Below are 16,451 nucleotides of genomic sequence, written 5' to 3'. Positions count from 1 at the left end.
TAAATTATTGTATAGCAAAATAATATATGAGTAAAATTTATTTTTTTGTGGGGAGGGTTCGGTGGCATGGCCCCTTAAGCCCCCCTGGCTACGCCTATGAGCACAATGTCTTTTTGCGCTCATAGCCAGTTTTAAAGAAAACTTTTTATTCCAAAGCCGATTTTATATGAAATAATAATAATTTACCCGGTTTTAACTAAAAAAATGCATGAAATTCCTGACCGCTGTATCGAGCATTGTCATATTCGTTGCGTACAGTGTGTACCCAGTCATTATGCATTTAGAAACGACCTCAAAAGTATATTCTCACTTTTAAATAGGCACATTTTAAATATTTTATTTTTGAAGTTTACTCTACACTACGCATTGTATTAATGTTTAGTTTCTAATTTTTTTTGTGGCGAAGCAAAGACTAAGCGTTAGTTTACAACCAAGTTTTCTTGGCCCAACTTTCTTGAATATTTTGTTAATCTTTAAGTAGATAATGCGCAAATTAGACTATTCCGTATTTAGCCACGTTTTCGTTTAAGATTATAACCTCTTTGGTTTGGCTTTAGCAATTTTCTTGCACTTAACGTTGAGCCAATCTCAATAAACTTCATCACGCGAACTACTGCAACTGGCGACCCCACCAAATCAAACGGTGACCCCAGGATAAAAAAAACACCGGTTGAGGCTGGAAGCTATACTTCGCAACAAGAAAACTAAATAGCGTAGTAAAAAAATAACTTTAGGGTTTAGCGACAAAAGAAAATCGTTTACAAAACGTGCAGAAAATTTGGCTGTGACAACTTTTAATATTGCACTAAAAACAATTTGCAAAGTTATATGAAAATCAAGCTAGCATGCCGACGGCACAATCATAAAACTACACGCTATTGAAGATGGTGAATGGTGAGATCAGGCGGTATCATCTTCGTCGGATTGATCCTGCATCGTTGGCAGTATGTTTTCCCATGCTGACAAGCACTGAAAAATAAGTTTGATATTCGGAATTATTGTCAATTATTTTAAGAAACTTACCCACAAATATATGAAAATAAATAAATGTCTAGGAATGACTCACATGTTGGGGACCTAGGTTAACCAGTATGGTTGCCAACTAAAACGTTCGATATTTTTGGGTTGGTTCTGGGACTATATTTAGAAAAAATGTGACAGAAATACGAAGGCATGGCGCATAAAAAGGACAAATTTTAGGGTCTGTAAAATCCTAATTAAACTAAGCGTATAACTTTTTGGTTAATTTGTCAAAAAAAGAGATTATTAAAAACGATTTTCTCCCATTGAATGTACTATGATTCGATTTCAGTTTCTTAGCTGCTAATCAGTTAAGCGCAAAACAGCAGGACTTTCGTCTATCCACTTGTTTAAACCTCTGTCGTAGACAAGCCGTTTAGTTTACCTCTGTATGATATGCAACTTGTGCTTGGGACATTTCGCTGAAAACAGTCGCAAGGTCTTGGATTTTATGCTGGGCCCATCGATCCTTGTCAGCGCGAAGGTTGGCGTTGGCTTGCTCCAAGTCATCGGAACTCTGGTCTCGTTTCTTTGCCAACTAGAAAATAAAACACGATTGTCAACATAGCTTTAAAGACATGGAAATGCAGCTGATCGCAAAAGTCCGCTTTATAAATTTCGTTTTAGTTTTCAAAACATAATATATTCTAGCTTGAAAATGAATCTCAAAACCTTATTCAATTTATGACATTAACTAGGGATGATACAAGTTCGTATCGAAACGTCTTTGATCAAGATGATGTCGATCTCCTCGACCTTTTTGGCTTCGAGTATTTATTCAATTTTTTTAGGTTTCAGAAAGACCTACACAAAACTAAAACAGCTTTTCATCTTGGTTGAATGGTGGTGATGTGTTACGATTACGACATGCATACCAACATAAAAAATATCAGCAAAGCAAAATGTCTATAATGTAAAGGCTAATCACTGGAGGAAGTTAGTTCTACGTAACGCCAGTTTCCTGTTTTACCGTTTGCACATTTGAGTTAATCACAAGGAAACAACCCCTCCCTGCATACAGCAGATACAGTTGGGTAAATCACGTAACGCGCACGTTTTACAAAATAATAAAGTATTAACTTGAATCATTTTTTTCTTAACCTTATTAACTTGAATCAAGTATTAACCTTCTTAACTTAAATCAGTTTTATCAGTTTTAAGTATTGTCAACTCTAAATACTTAGGGATCCCAAGTTGGGGTTAACAAAAGTTTTGTGTAGTTTACACTCACTTCGTCAACAAGCTGTGCCAGCTTATCCTCCTTTTGCTGTTTAACATCGCTGACCGATTTGCCCATTAAGGCTCCTAACGAATAGCTTTGATCAGACTGCGGCAACTGACAAACAAAAAATAAAAAAGCAAGCCTGTTAACGACATGCACACAACAAAATAGGGGGCGGCAAAAAATTAATCTATCATGCTTTAGAAGGAAATCAATTTGATTAAAGCCAAACACAAAATAAACTTGTAGTAAAAACACCATAAAAATTATGCCGCTCTCACGTTGTCTTTTTCACTTTTTCTTCTGTTGTACTCTTCAAGTGACTTGTCGTGCAATGCCTGAAAGGTGTCCCGTCTTTTCAGAACTTGTTTAATGGCATCAGAGTAAAGGATGTACTCCTGTTAAAAACATTTGTTTGACAGATTGGCAGATGTCATAAAACAGGGGGTGGCAAACTTAAAATGTGTCAGTCAAACTTAAAATGTGTCAATAAAATTAATAAATATTAACTTTAATGCAATTTTGTTTTGAACAGTGTGGTTTGGAGCATCAATTATAACAAATGTTGATAAGAGGTGGACCTATAATTGTCTGGCAATTAAAAATGGGTTTAAATATATTTAGGAAGAAGGTGGTTAAAAAAACCTTTTTTTTATTCAAAAGTTGAGTCCACAGGGCATCGTTGGACTCTTTGTTGTATTTAAATTTAATACCAAAAAAATTCGTCCAAAGTGCACTTTAAGACACTTTTAAAAACACTTGTTAGGCGAAACCTTCATTGTTTAATAGTTTCCTTTAGGCTGAATAGATTCCCTCAAAACGCAAACATATCTGATATCAAATAAAGAAAAAGTTCGATTTGAACAATTAAAATTAGCCTAAAGTATGAGGAATATCGTCGTGGCCATTTTGTAAAAGATGTGGCGGGCTGGATGATTTACGTTGTAGGTTGCCTCCGCAGTTTTAAAACAATATATGTTTGTTTTGGCGAAAACGTTCTAAGTGTAAAAATGAAAACCTTTAAAGGTGGAATGAAATTGAGTTCGTGATTGCTTGCATTTTCCTCGGCAGCCGTAGCACATAGTTCTATGCAGCTACTGATAGAAGACATGATTGGGGCAATTGTCTCATCCTCAGATGTTGACCACATTGAAAACGTGGGGCCAAACTCCTTTAACTCGTTATTTAAACCTGAAAAATGGTGATTTAAAATCATACGGTTTCACTTAAAATATTTCTTAAGCGCGCAATGCAATATTTTAGATTCTGGCAAAAAAGTGAACAACAGTTTTGCAGAATAGTGTTTATATTCTTAGTTAAACAAAAACTTTTATCAATAATACCAATAAAATGACCTTCAAACAACTTTCTTCGTGATATAGACGTTTAAATACGCACTTGCATCATCATTAGGTAATTTTACAAGTGTGTATCGAAACGTCTTTATCAAGATGATGTTGATTCACTCTGACCACTTTGAAAATTGGAGATTTAAAATCATATGGTTTCACATAAAATAATTTATAAGTTTGCAACGCAATAAATTAGGATCTGGCAAAAAAGTAAACAACAGCTTTGTAGAATAGTGTTTCTTTTTATATTCGTAGTTAAATATAAACTTTTATTAATAATTACCAAGTGAAATGCCTTAAGAATTTTCTGTACAAAAACATCTTATGGATGTCAAACCTAAAGGGTCGAGTAAATCGACATCATCTTGATAAGGAGGCTTTGTTCACATTAGTATCATTATCAGTTAATGTTACAAGTGCGTTTTGTAACGTCTTTATCTAGATGATGTTGATTTACTCTGAACTTTTTGGCTTTAGACATTCTTTATTAAAAGACATCGGCGCATAGTGTACCTAAATATTTTTTTAAAAAGAAGACTATTAAAAAAAGCGTCTTACTTTTCTTTTCGAGCAACAATCTTTCACCGATTCGGTCGAGCACACCCATTTTGTCACTGAACTCAGTGATGTAGTCCAGCATGTCGTTGAACTCTGGGTCTCTTTCTTTCACACGAGCTGTTGCAATAGACTTAACAGAACCACTCATCCTCGACATGAGACCTTCACCTTGTTTTCGGTGGGCAGTGAATTCCTTTGTAAGTAAAAGTCAAATAAAGTTAGAAATTGCATTTTTGGGTCAATGATGGCAGAGTGTTAATATTACGATAAGGTTATGCAGTGAATTCCTTTGAAGTAGAAATCACATGAAGTTAGAAAATTTCCTTTTTTGGTCAATGATGGTAGAGTGTAAAATTGTAAATATTATGACAAGGTTATGCAACGAATTACTCTGTATGTAAAAATCAAATAAAAGTTAGAAGTTGCAATTTTTGGTCAATGATGGTAGAGTGTAAGTATTCCGGTAAGGTTATGCAGTGAATTCAGAAAGTAAAAATTACATGACGTTAGAAATTCCCTTTTTTGGTCAATTGGTATAGTGTAATTATTACCAATATTATGCATATTAAGTATAAATATTACCAAGGTTAGTGCTTTTAAGCAGCCAATATTTTGTTAACGCATGAATTGAAAAGGATAACTGCTTTTTTATTCAGGGCATCATCCATAATGAAACTTGATTATTTCATTGGTGTTAGTTATGAAACATAAGAGTAATTACTAATCAAAGGCAGACCGAAAAAAAAAGAAAGAAAATGTAATCTAGGTAATTTAACTTATAAGCAAGCAAATCACGATGCAGAATTAAACATGGTTGATTGGTTAGTTTTGCTTGCCAAACCACCAACTTATAACTGATCTAACATGTGCCTTTGACGTGAGGAAAACTTTAAGGTGCTCGTTGAAGGACAGAACAGGATGTTGAGAGAGCCGGATCAGAAACTTGTGCAATGCTCGGCACCTGGTTTTGGTAAATTCCGGACTGAACCTGTCCAGCATTCCTTTAACCACAAACTTGGCCGGGAGTGGCTGTAAACCAAAACACATCATGACTCACTATAAGAATCAAGTTTTATAATTGAAACAACTACAGAGGTTTAGTTGTTTGATAAAACTTATATTTAAGTTATGTTGGACAACTATAAACAACATTAATAACCTAGTAGGCATTGTAACAAAATTCAATATAATAATTCAGGAAGCTGGTCTAGAATTCTACTATATTTTTACAGTAACCAAATGAGTTGTCAAATTGAAATTGCAAGGAAGAAATAAATATGGGAGAATAAATATAATCATAATAGTACTTGACCCATTCAACCAAAACACTAACTCGCACCCTAAACTAAATAATGTTAGCAATATAAACTCTTGTATAAAAATGTGGTAGGTTTCTAGACCAGCGCCAATTTCCGTAATGAGAATAAGTAAAACAGCTAATATATAAGAGACAAGTTCAGAGGAATATAATTTAACCAGGACTTATTCAAATTAAAATTAAAACACATTATTGCTTTTCTGATGTGACCCATGTGTTTGGATTTATAAACTCACTGGAATGAGATGAGTTGGATTTCCAGCCTCAAGTTTTCCTCTCAACCACACAAAGTCCTGGTACCTTCTTTGAACTGAATATTCGCTGCTGTCAAAACAACTTCTGGTCGTCTGAAACATATTGCATTATTGCAGATTAGGAAAGGGGGTTCAATCAAATTATAATTAGAACATTAAATAAATTAAAATTAATGACACTTTCTCTAACACAGCCAGAACTTTCACATTTTTTAAAAGCTAAGGGTGTCCGATATTTTACATTTTAGTCGAATGGTGATACCCCACATTTGGCAAAAAGTGTCACAATCTAATCCGATATCAAATGATGTCATTATTATGATCAAACAAGCAAATAAAAATTAAAAAGTTTAAAGGCAATTTTTTTCAGGTTTTTAGACAAACAGACAAGCCTTTGAGTTAACAGTTTAGTTACCTCTAATTGAAGGTAGAAAATGCCGTGTTGGATCGAAAACCAAGGCTAAAATTCCTGTATTAACTCTGTATAAGACCAGAACCAATACCAGCCTATTATTAGACATCCTTATTGGAGACTATAACAAACATATGTCATAACTGGAAAACCCAGTCTGCATTCTGTGGCAGGTGAACACCCAATATTTTTCCTAAATTAAATTGTGTGCCCACCTGAATTAGTATGTTGTGCACTTCAACTAAGAAAAAGTGCTTAAACTTAGAAAAAAAACTTAAACTTAGAAAATAATGTAAATTGTGATAGGATTTCCAACCTAAGGTGTGCAAAAAACATGATTCACACCTGCACACATCAAAATTTGGTGCTGCATGTGAAGTGCCATGAAAGGCAGACAGGTCTAAAACTGTGTGGTAGTTTAAAGATTGTGATATCAGAAGAAGTCAATCTTGGCCTTGTTGAGCACAAATGCCAACATTTACAATGTCGCAAGGTACATTTTTGGTATGTTTCTCTAAATGTTGTTAATAGTTAACACAGACTGTACATCACCTTAGTTGTAACATGATATGATATATAAGTTTCCATGGAAAGAATGTGTTTTTCTGGATTTTCACAGGTTATAAATAAATCCTGTGAGCCGGAATCCAATTGTCCCTTTATTAGATCCTGTCCATTGATGTGGTCCTGTACATATAAACATTATTTGTTTGCTATGTTCATAGCTGCAGTGGTTATGTGATATTTATGGGTTTCAAAAATAATAAAATATTAATAGATTAACAACAATGTTAACAATGTGACGAAGTGTGCAGGCTCTTAAAGTTATTTATGCATATGTTGCTTTTTGTATTATTAAAATGGCAAAATATGATATCTTACAGTATTTATTTCTTCATCTAAATCATGATTATCAGATGTTGCAAGAGAAAGTGGATCTTCTGCTACACCTTCCGACATACTTGAATAATGTACAATATTATTAGCTGTAAAAATTCATTAATTTATAAGTAACTATAAATTATAGGCAACAGTATCACCTAAACCAAAATAAACATTGTCACCATCAGTCCATAACCATTAACTTCAATTCAACGCACTTTTTTATTCAGTGTTGTAATGATTAAGTTGCTGTTTTCAAATCATTTGAAAGAAAAGGTAACACTAATTTACGGAATGATGAATGGTCGAAATGGTCGGAACGCTCAATAATTTAAGTGTTACCCCGTTAAAACAATTATTAAACCAACGCACAATATTTGGGTTAGTGCTTGGGTGAAGGTGGGTCAAGTGGTATTATATTTAATAATAATACTGTGAGCGTTCCGACCATTCCGACTACTTATCATTCCGTAAATTAACGTTACCCGCTAGAAGTCGTTTTGGAAAAATGACTTGACTCGACTCAAGTCTTTGAGACAAATGACTTGAATTGGACTGGAGTCATTGAGTCAAATGACTTGCATTAGACTGTAGTCATTGAGTCAAATGACTTGGGTTGAAATCAATATTTTCATTTAACATTTTATTATGAAATTCTACTATATTTATTTCAAGCTTTGCAAGTAAAACGATTAGATGGCTACTTGTTTTTTGTTTATTTTTTGGTGGAATTGTTGCTCATAATCGGGCAAGCTTCCCAATTTTAATGATTTATTGTGTTACTATCATAGTGGTTTGACTTTTGCTGAATAATGACTGCGCTTGTGCAACTGATGACTTGTTATTCGACAAATGACTTGACTGGGTCTTAATTCATTTCACCACTGACTTGTTTACGACACTATTTGTAATTCAATCACGCATTACTGTCGAATCATTTCCCCCCAATTCAAGTGACTTTCTCCAACCGTATTCACGAATTTTCCGGTGAATGGTTATGTGGAAAGTAATATTCTTGGAAACATTGATGTGGTATTCCGAAAAAAAGAATTAGATACTTTAATAAAAATAAAATTAAACGCCGGGGCTAACTCTGTGCAGAGGTACGTTATACAAACGTTATTAATAATACTGTTTGTATTATGAAAAGTGTTTTAGGATTGAAAGCACACGGAAAAGTGGTCCTTTTTTGTTGTGACTTTCTCGTTAGATTAAGAAACAGTTCGTCTCACGAAAGATGTTTTATTTTATTAAAAAGTCTTTTAAAAAGTGAAGTGAACGAAAATTATAATTTTTTCTTCCCAAGTTTATGTTTTTTTCTATACATACTAATTTGCGGTAAGTGGAAATGTAAAGTTTTTTTTTTTTAAAACAACTTTTATTCAATATCATTTCACATCCTGGTGTGAACGTAACGAAACTGTTGTTACCGGCATAATTTTTTTTTTAATATTTTAACCATATTTCTGTTTTCCGTGTAAACGTTGTTGGTTTGGCGTTTTGTCGCTATTTCTGTTAGTTGGAATGTAGTGTTTTCTTTTTTTCTTATTTAAACAAAATGTTTAGTTTTTGCTTTGGTTAACAACTATAGGGTTTGGTTCAACGTTCAAGTAATTGTAGATAAAGGCGCTGATCTAAACTTTTACCACAATTTCGTCAAGGGTTTATAATATTGCTAACATTATTTAGATTATTGTGCCAGTTTGTGTTTAGGTTATTTTTATTCTTTCATACTTACGCCTTCCTTGCAATTTAAACTTTAGTATCCCACCACATTTATTTTAACAATAATGAACTAAGTTGTCAAAGTTGAAATTGCAAGGAAGGCATAAATATGTAAGAATAGATATAATATTATTACTTGACCCAAACCCAAACGCCAACTCGCACCCTAACCCAAATAATGTTAGCAATATAAACCCCCAGACGAAAGTACGGTGGGATTCTAGACCAGCATCAGTTTTGTAAGTGTCAAAATAAATGTGGTAGGCTTTTAAACCAGTGGTGCCAATTAATCAAATGTTTTTTTCATCCTTGCTCTTACTTTTAAATTTTTGCAGTCTTTTAAGTTGTTGAAATATACAAATGCTTTATGACCCTTAATGTAATGTAACTTTGAGTCAAATCTGGTTTGATCTTCATTTTGCTTTAAAATGATCGACTGGGAATTGGCAATAAAACCTCTTCTCAGTGGAAATCCTGGGAAAATTTCAGTTGCTGATGCAACCCACGTTATCAAAGCCATTATCTCAAAGTAAGCTGTTTTTTTACCCTTTTCTTTTGAAAATTGTTTTCATTGATTTCAGCTTGTAAGATTAACTTCAGGGCAGTTAGCAATTTTTTAATTTTGCTTGGGAGGTGGAGGTGTTTATACTAGCTTAACTTGGCGATGTTGTATTAAAGTTACTAGTAAAATGTGAGAGGAATTAAATGAAGGTCAACCTTAAACTGAAGTTTTGCAAGTTTGATTGATTTCTTAAGGTTAATCCACAATTTAGTGCGAATTTCCACCACGGGGCTAAAAGTTCAACCAATTAGGGATTTATTCGAAATCCAATCTGGCTTAAGGATTACAATTCTGTTGTTATTTTCAATTTACTTATTATAAAGCCATAAAAGTTTTAAATCAAACCGTTACTTTTCTAGCAAGGAGAAAATCTTGGACAATGATGTTCTGCACGAGTGTTTCTATTCACTGTTTGTCACCCTGGCTGGACAAGCCCTACCTGGCTGCTTTGGCTTCTGTAAGAAAACATTCCCAGAAATTTTGTAAAATATTACTTTTAAGTAAATTATGATATTTCTGGTCGGGTACAGACTTATAAAATGTCACTGTATAACCTCCAGGCCAAAAAAAAAACGTTTTTATTTTTTCTCACAAATTTAAACTTTTTAAGGTGATTTAAGCAAATAATTGTTAACTTTTTAGATTAAAAGTTCCTTTCTAACTAAAAACATATATTTTAGATTAGGTGTAGTTAGTGTTGAAGTACTATAATAAACATAAGACCTGAAAGCTTCTTGCGTATCCCCTAAAAGCATAAGCGTTAGGCAATTAGTACTTTTACCATAGATTGAGGACCACTGTTTTTTAAGGAAGATTAAAAACGGTGGAAATAAGTGTAGTAAAGGCCGAAGCGCCAAAGTAAATGATATATCATTTATTGTTTTTGTTTTTTAGTGGACAAGGCCCTTATAGGTCAGGCTGCTCAAGCCTGCAAAATCCTAATTGAATATTGTGTGTCTCGAATCGTCAACTATGACAGTCAGCGACATCAAACGGCGGTGTCTCAAAATCATCTGGTCCTTGTTCTTGTGGCTTTATGTGGTGAGTGTTTTAAACTATCAGCTAATAGTGGGTAGATTTGTCTAGTAATTTTAGATCGGAACCGTTACCAGATGCTGAGTCCTAGTATCGGATCTTGGTCCAATACTAGGTTGGTATCAGTGCCGATTCCATACCAAATTAATATATAGGGATTTTAACCATGATTTTATTAAAACAGCGATTCTACCTTCAAAGTTGAATTTATCAAAATAAGGAAGGTTAACAACTGGTGGTAACTAATATTGGTTGCGCTTATGCAAGTTTTGACATAAAAATGACCTTAAAAATATTTTCCTATCAATTTTGCTTTATTGAGCATAGTACTATGTATGTATAACATTTTAAAACAAATAAACCTCTTAAAAATGATTCTTAAATAATGTGGCATTACATGACATTACGATACAAAATAAGAAGTACATACTATTTAACTGTTTATCATTTGTTTTTCAGTTACACGTCGTTATCCTTCTACAGGCGAGCATGAGTTTCGCCGCCCGGATATTATTGCATTTATTGCCCTTATCAAATCTGCAAAACTACCAATGCTTGTCAAAAAGGACTCCACAGGTATGCATCCTATTTCTTTCAATAAAGATAAATATTTCACATAACATTATTTTTTTTGTAAACAGAAACTGCTGATAACCCACCTGAGCTACCAGAAGAAGAAAATAAAGAATCCAATCAAAACATCTCTGATTTGTTTTCAATCTTTCAGAATGATCTTGCCGATCTGGACCTTGGTGGTAAAAACTCTTGCTGCTCATTTTTCTTTTAATTTGTGCGGATTTGCAAAAATCAATTGTGAACAAGTAGTTTGGTCTTATGAAAAAAAATTATTATTATTTTAGTAGTAAACATTTTTAAAAATGAACAGTCATGAGTTTTATGTCTTTTTAACCTTCTTTTATGTTTGTTAAACCAACGTTTTGTGATGTGTGTCATTCTCTGATGAAGGCTTTCTGAAGAGTTAGACGAAACGTTGGTTTAACAAATATATAGTAGAAGAACTTATTTTTAACATAAAAAACAAACAAAAAAAAAACAATGTATATATATATGTATATATATATTGTTTTTTTCCTAAAAATTAAGTATATTTTATTTTTTTCCAGGAAAAGACCTTTCGAAAAACCTTGAGCAAATGAATGTGAGAGCTCTGCAGGATCTTGCCGTGGAGCATAACTTTCTCAAATCTCTGCTGGACCTTCCCTATCTGAAGCGTTACATCGCCAGACATCAGACGAGTGCCAGAGCAATGGCCCAAGGAGAGTGGAAGCCGCTTATTCTGCCGAGCACCCAAAAAGAAGCAGCCTCCCTGGCAAATGAGTAATGGCTGCTTTTAATGTTGCTCTAATAATGTTTAACTTGAAGTTATTAGCTTTAAGTCCAAACCACCTTGTTAGATTTAAAACCGTACTGGCAAATGTGAATAAAATGTTTGTTGCATAACCAATAACCAAGTTAATGAAAAGTTATAAATATTATTGATCGTAAGTACCTTTTTGTATTCTCTGAAAAGAACAAATGTGACAAAAATACAAATTATTTTTCTTTGAATTATCTTTGGTGTTTCTTAAAAACTTTGTACTTTATACCCACATTTTGTTGTAAATTCTGGACAGGTGTTGTTTTACAAGCCGTGTGCTTTTTCTACATTTTGTGAAAACAAAATGATCAGTAAAAAGGCTTGCTGACAGTTTTCACTTAAAGCTATGTTAACCAAGGTGAAATATCCAATTGTAAACACTTGATTACATGGTTTTTAATGTTGCTATTCAGGGTGTGCCACCTGCAAAAGAATGTGCATCTGGTGAAAGATGCCCTTGACCTTCCCATACTTGAACCATACAATGAGAATCAGTTGGCAATGTACAGTGACTTGGTGCTTGGATGTCTTTGTGCAGCCATCAACGTCGCAGCTGCAGTGGCCATCAACAATCAGAGTAATTAGCGCTTTTGATTAAACCTTACTGTCCTACTTCTGTGATTTTTTAAAATTTGTCTGAAGCTTAAGAGCATTGGTTACTTTAACTTTAACTTCAACTTACTTATTGATATATAAATGGTTGCAACCAGGCATGATATCATCAATGACAATCTAGACATTTTTGATTAACTTATTTCTACTTCTATTTTCCTTCGTTGTTTTTTTGTAAAAAATCATCACAGTCTTTGTATCTTTGGGTCTTTAACTTTCTTGTTTTTTGTTTGAAAATTATAACTCATAAAAATGTTATTGTAAGAACACTTTTAATAATAACTGAACAACAGTCAGAAAAATATATATTTGCTATACACTTTTCATTAAATTTGTTTTTATAGGTGCCCAGCAATATGAGGATTCCGCTTCACTTAAAATCACACTTGATGCTGCAACCGACATCGTAAAATGCTCCGTGAGAATATTTCTGTTTGTTAAAGCAATCTTTAATTTACATTTAGGGCCAAATATTGTAACAATAACATCTGCCATAGCGGTTGGCAAAGCAAGTACAGCACCGAAAATACAAAACTACTCCAAATAATGAAAAAAATACACCAAAATATGAAAATATACTCACATAAGTGTACAGCAAATGTGCAACAACTGTGCAACAATTGTGAAATCATACAACAACTGTGTTTTAGCCGTTCTAAAATCGCTTTTTGACCAACGATAACGGCTTACTTCTCATTAGTACACCGAAAGCCATCGAACGACCTACCGAATTAGTCGATCAATAATGCAAGACAGGTTAGAAAAACAACTAGCCTACAGTGAGGTTCGAACTCACGACCTCTGGCAAAACAAGGGGTTATTCAAGGAAATCTACAGTACCATAGCATTAAATAACAACTGTGATCCAAAACTTGCTCGCATCATTGATCATTCGTTTAGTGTGCGATGGCTACTAGTGTAACCCCCAACAAGTTTTATCTCGTAGCTTTTTGAAATCTCATAGCTTTTTAAACTTCGTGTTTTTTGAAATCTCGTAATTTTTTTAAATCTCGAAGTTTTTTGAAATCTCAAAATTGTTTAAAATCTCGAAGTTCTTTGAAATCTTGTACTTTTTTGAAATTATATATATTTTTTTTAATATAGTAGTTATTTAAATCTAGTAGCTTTTTAAAATCACGTAGCTTTCAGAAATCTCGTAGTTTTTTTAAATCTAGCAGTTTTTTTTGAATCTCGTAGCTTTTTGCCATATCGTAGTTTTTTAAATATCTAAGTTTTTTTAAATACCTTAGTGTTTTGAAATCTTGTACTTTTTGAAATCTCGTACTTTTTTGAAATCCCGTATTTTTTTGAATGGTAAGCAAGTAACGTTATTTTTAGTTAAATCTTTGTCGGAACTCGGAGACCCGTCTCAGCCATTCCCCGCATTCTGGCCAGGACGCGTGCAAGAAATTACGTTTCACTGCTCTTTCGCACTTGTACCACGGCCTGCAGTCAATGCACAAGAACGTCAAGGAAAAGACGGCAAGGTAAACGACGTTTAAAACATTAAAAAAGATCTGACTTGTTTAGACTTTATATAAAATAAAAAAAGGTGGGAACTCCCACAACTTATTATACTAAACCAATTTACTTTAGTTATATGTACGCCCACGTTAGTTCTATAAATCTATATAGGTTGCTAGAAAAATGCATGTTATACCAGTTTTGCCTGAAATGACATGATACAGGTTCACTAAACTTTTCAAACAAGACATCTAAAAAGAATTCAGATATTAAAACTTTAAATATTGCTTATTGCTATTGGAATAGGAGCATATAAAGACAGGATGCCAATTCCGAGCAACAGTTTTCTTTTGGATCTTTAACCACCAATTTTAAGCTCAGTGGATGGACTGAAACTATGTAAATTAATACCTAACTGCTAATTTCTAAAAAAAGTGAAAGTTTTAAGGGATCTTTTCTTAAATATGAGAGAACAGTTCGGTCACATAAAACACAACACTGCCTACTTTTAGTGAATGTTAAAAAACCCAGATTACTGCATACAGTAGACGCCGATTTTATGTTTGACAGGGGTGCTCAAAATGTTGTGCTCAATATGACGTCATACTGAAAAACACTGAAAAGATAAATGCAGAGTAGAGAAACAGTTAAGCTGCCTTTTATGTAAATATACAAATAATTTGACCAAAAGTCGGAATGTATATGGAAATAGTTCCTCAAATCGTACGCATTAACAGAAATATTAGGTATTTGCATGAAGATTTGTCGTTTTAGGGTGGCTGAACTTTTGGCATCTTAAGCACCCCAAACTCGGGTTCCATGAGTACATATAAATATGACACGTTTATCTCGTAGTGCGTTGCTGTTCATGGCTTTGGCCCAACTGACTGTGAGCACAATGAAAGATGCAATTGAGATCCACATGAACAACTTGACACCAACGCAAGAGTTCGGCTTTCTTGCGAAACAGGTGCGTATTAATTGGTCTTGGAAGAGTATAGATAAAAAACCGTTTGTAAAAGCTCAAATCAAATCGAGTGTGTACATTTCGCAGTACCCGATCGTGCAGTTGACGCTAAAATCCGCGGCAGTTTTCTTTAACGAAGTTCACCCTACAACAACCGAAGAGCCCGCTCCTAAATCTACAGGTGACCAAAACACCAGTTTAGTATTTTATCTATTATCTTATATTAGTTTTTATGCCGACGGCCAAGAAACCGTTTATAATATATTTTACTGTCCTTTTTTAACTGGGACTTTTTATTTAGAAATGATAGTAATATTGATTTTTATTCCCTCTATACTTATGTTAATATCCCCAAACCTATTTTCACGCTTAAAAATAGTCTAAAACTATGACGTATCGTTTGAAATCGCTTATTCTCTGCTATAGTTTTCATTTCATAGGGCGTGCTAGACATACAACCAGTTAACCTATTGCAATGCAATATTTTTGGATTTGTACCTGTGTTTTGATCCGTGACTAAAAATTTTTGATACTTTTTTTTTATTATGAGATCGACACCTTATAATATCGGTGACGGTGTCCGATGCGTAGTTGTAGTATCGGTGCTCGTCCGATACTAGGGCGATATCGGTGCCGATCCGATACTAAATTAATACTGGAATTTCAGCAATGATTTGCGATCCAATGTAGCGATTCTAGCTTAAACAGTAAATTAAAAAAAAAAGTAGATTAACAGCTGGAGGTAACTAAACTTCTTTAGGTCAAAGTAAATTTGGCGTAATGCTAAGAAAAAAATACCTTGAATCGTTTCAATTTTATCTATTTTGCTCGTTGGTGGAGTAATGACGATAATTTCTGTCCAAACTGTCGGGTTCGGTATCCTGATGTCAAACATAGGATATTCCTAGTCCTGTCTATAAGCAGCCGTAGAAAAATGAAAACTATCACAAAAACAGATACAGCCAAGGAAGTTGCTATCGTTGTTGAAAAGGACAAAGACGAAGATTCCTCGTTGGACGAACATGAAGAGGACTCAGATGATTCAGATGGTAAGAAAACAGTGTCTTATTTCTCGCATATTGCTCTTCCATGCCTACGTTCTGCTAAAACACAAGTTATTCGTGGTAATGTGTTTCAAACAAGTAGAAGTTTGACTAAAGACAAAAACACAGAGTTTTATTTTATGCTGAGATTAATAGAAAAACTGGGTCATGGTTCATTGGTCACAAGTCATAGGTTACGGGTCACTGGTCACTGGTCACTGGTTTGTTAATGTGTTTAACTGATTGCTTTTTTAATATGTCCCTTTGAAATTTATATATAAAGCTGTAATCAACAGTTGTTTTGTTATTTTGTTAGGGTTTTTCCTTATTTGCGTTTGTGCGTTCTGTTTGAAAGGGCAAATTTACAAAACCAGTTTGTTTAGTCAACACATAAATGAATGTTTTAAAGCAATATTTTTGTCTATTTTGCAACCGTTTCATTTTTTTCCCCTTGACCTTTTTTAGGTTAAATATTTGGTGAAAAACAATTGGTTTATGACGGAAAATCGTAGACAGCATGCCAAAATTTTTGGTGCGTGTAATTTCGTTCGAGCGAGTGATGATTGTTAAAAACTCTTCGAACGGCTAGCGTAAATTTTAATTCTACATCAAGCCTGTCTAATTTATATAATAACACAGTTTTGAAC

General features: G+C 33.8%; 2 protein-coding genes across 4 annotated transcripts in view; one reads left to right on the top strand and one right to left on the bottom strand.

Annotated features, from left to right (window-relative positions):
- Positions 1 to 139: 139 nt before the first annotated feature.
- On the bottom strand, positions 140 to 7,172 carry LOC146170299 (sorting nexin-30-like). 3 transcript variants are annotated; one of them, XM_083388864.1, is made up of 10 exons: positions 7,019 to 7,172; positions 6,689 to 6,823; positions 5,707 to 5,817; positions 5,023 to 5,181; positions 4,153 to 4,345; positions 3,261 to 3,433; positions 2,524 to 2,640; positions 2,252 to 2,356; positions 1,406 to 1,558; positions 142 to 969 (listed from the first exon to the last, which is right to left on the bottom strand). In XM_083388864.1, exons 1-10 carry the CDS (start codon positions 7,094 to 7,096, stop codon positions 901 to 903), a joined length of 1,293 nt encoding a protein of 430 aa, XP_083244990.1. In that variant the 5' UTR covers positions 7,097 to 7,172; the 3' UTR covers positions 142 to 900. The 3 variants fall into 3 exon arrangements, with proteins under 3 accessions (XP_083244991.1, XP_083244990.1, XP_083244989.1); XM_083388863.1 differs by having other exon boundaries at positions 143 to 969; positions 5,017 to 5,181; XM_083388865.1 differs by lacking the exon at positions 2,252 to 2,356 and having other exon boundaries at positions 140 to 969; positions 5,017 to 5,181.
- Positions 7,173 to 9,086: 1,914 nt separating this feature from the next.
- Positions 9,087 to 16,451, top strand: part of LOC146170296 (E3 ubiquitin-protein ligase UBR4-like) — a 107,308-nt gene continuing 99,943 nt past the window's right edge. Inside the window, exons 1-12 of the mRNA XM_083388159.1 lie at positions 9,087 to 9,272; positions 9,665 to 9,762; positions 10,200 to 10,346; positions 10,824 to 10,916; positions 10,982 to 11,095; positions 11,465 to 11,678; positions 12,132 to 12,295; positions 12,675 to 12,748; positions 13,669 to 13,817; positions 14,650 to 14,764; positions 14,849 to 14,942; positions 15,718 to 15,810. Of these exons, the coding sequence (XP_083244285.1) occupies positions 9,172 to 9,272; positions 9,665 to 9,762; positions 10,200 to 10,346; positions 10,824 to 10,916; positions 10,982 to 11,095; positions 11,465 to 11,678; positions 12,132 to 12,295; positions 12,675 to 12,748; positions 13,669 to 13,817; positions 14,650 to 14,764; positions 14,849 to 14,942; positions 15,718 to 15,810 (1,456 nt within the window). The 5' untranslated portion in view covers positions 9,087 to 9,171. The remainder of the gene's footprint in view (positions 9,273 to 9,664; positions 9,763 to 10,199; positions 10,347 to 10,823; positions 10,917 to 10,981; positions 11,096 to 11,464; positions 11,679 to 12,131; positions 12,296 to 12,674; positions 12,749 to 13,668; positions 13,818 to 14,649; positions 14,765 to 14,848; positions 14,943 to 15,717; positions 15,811 to 16,451) is intronic.

The sequence above is a fragment of the Ascidiella aspersa genome, chromosome 1 (genome assembly GCF_963924565.1).
Source record: "Ascidiella aspersa chromosome 1, kaAscAspe10.2, whole genome shotgun sequence".
Lineage (NCBI taxonomy): Eukaryota > Metazoa > Chordata > Ascidiacea > Phlebobranchia > Ascidiidae > Ascidiella > Ascidiella aspersa.
This window is presented reverse-complemented; position numbering and strand designations above follow the sequence as displayed.

Excerpts from the sequence above, each read along its gene's own strand:
- LOC146170299 (XM_083388863.1), bottom strand. The coding sequence starts at position 7,096 with ATGTCGGAAGGTGTAGCAGAAGATCCACTTTCTCTTGCAACATCTGAT. Across the intron at positions 2,641-3,260 it reads ATTTCATTCCACCTTTAAAG|GAGTACATCCTTTACTCTGA; the intron begins GTTTTCATTTTT and ends TGTTTTTAACAG. Across the intron at positions 1,559-2,251 it reads TGGCACAGCTTGTTGACGAA|TTGGCAAAGAAACGAGACCA; the intron begins GTGAGTGTAAAC and ends TTTATTTTCTAG.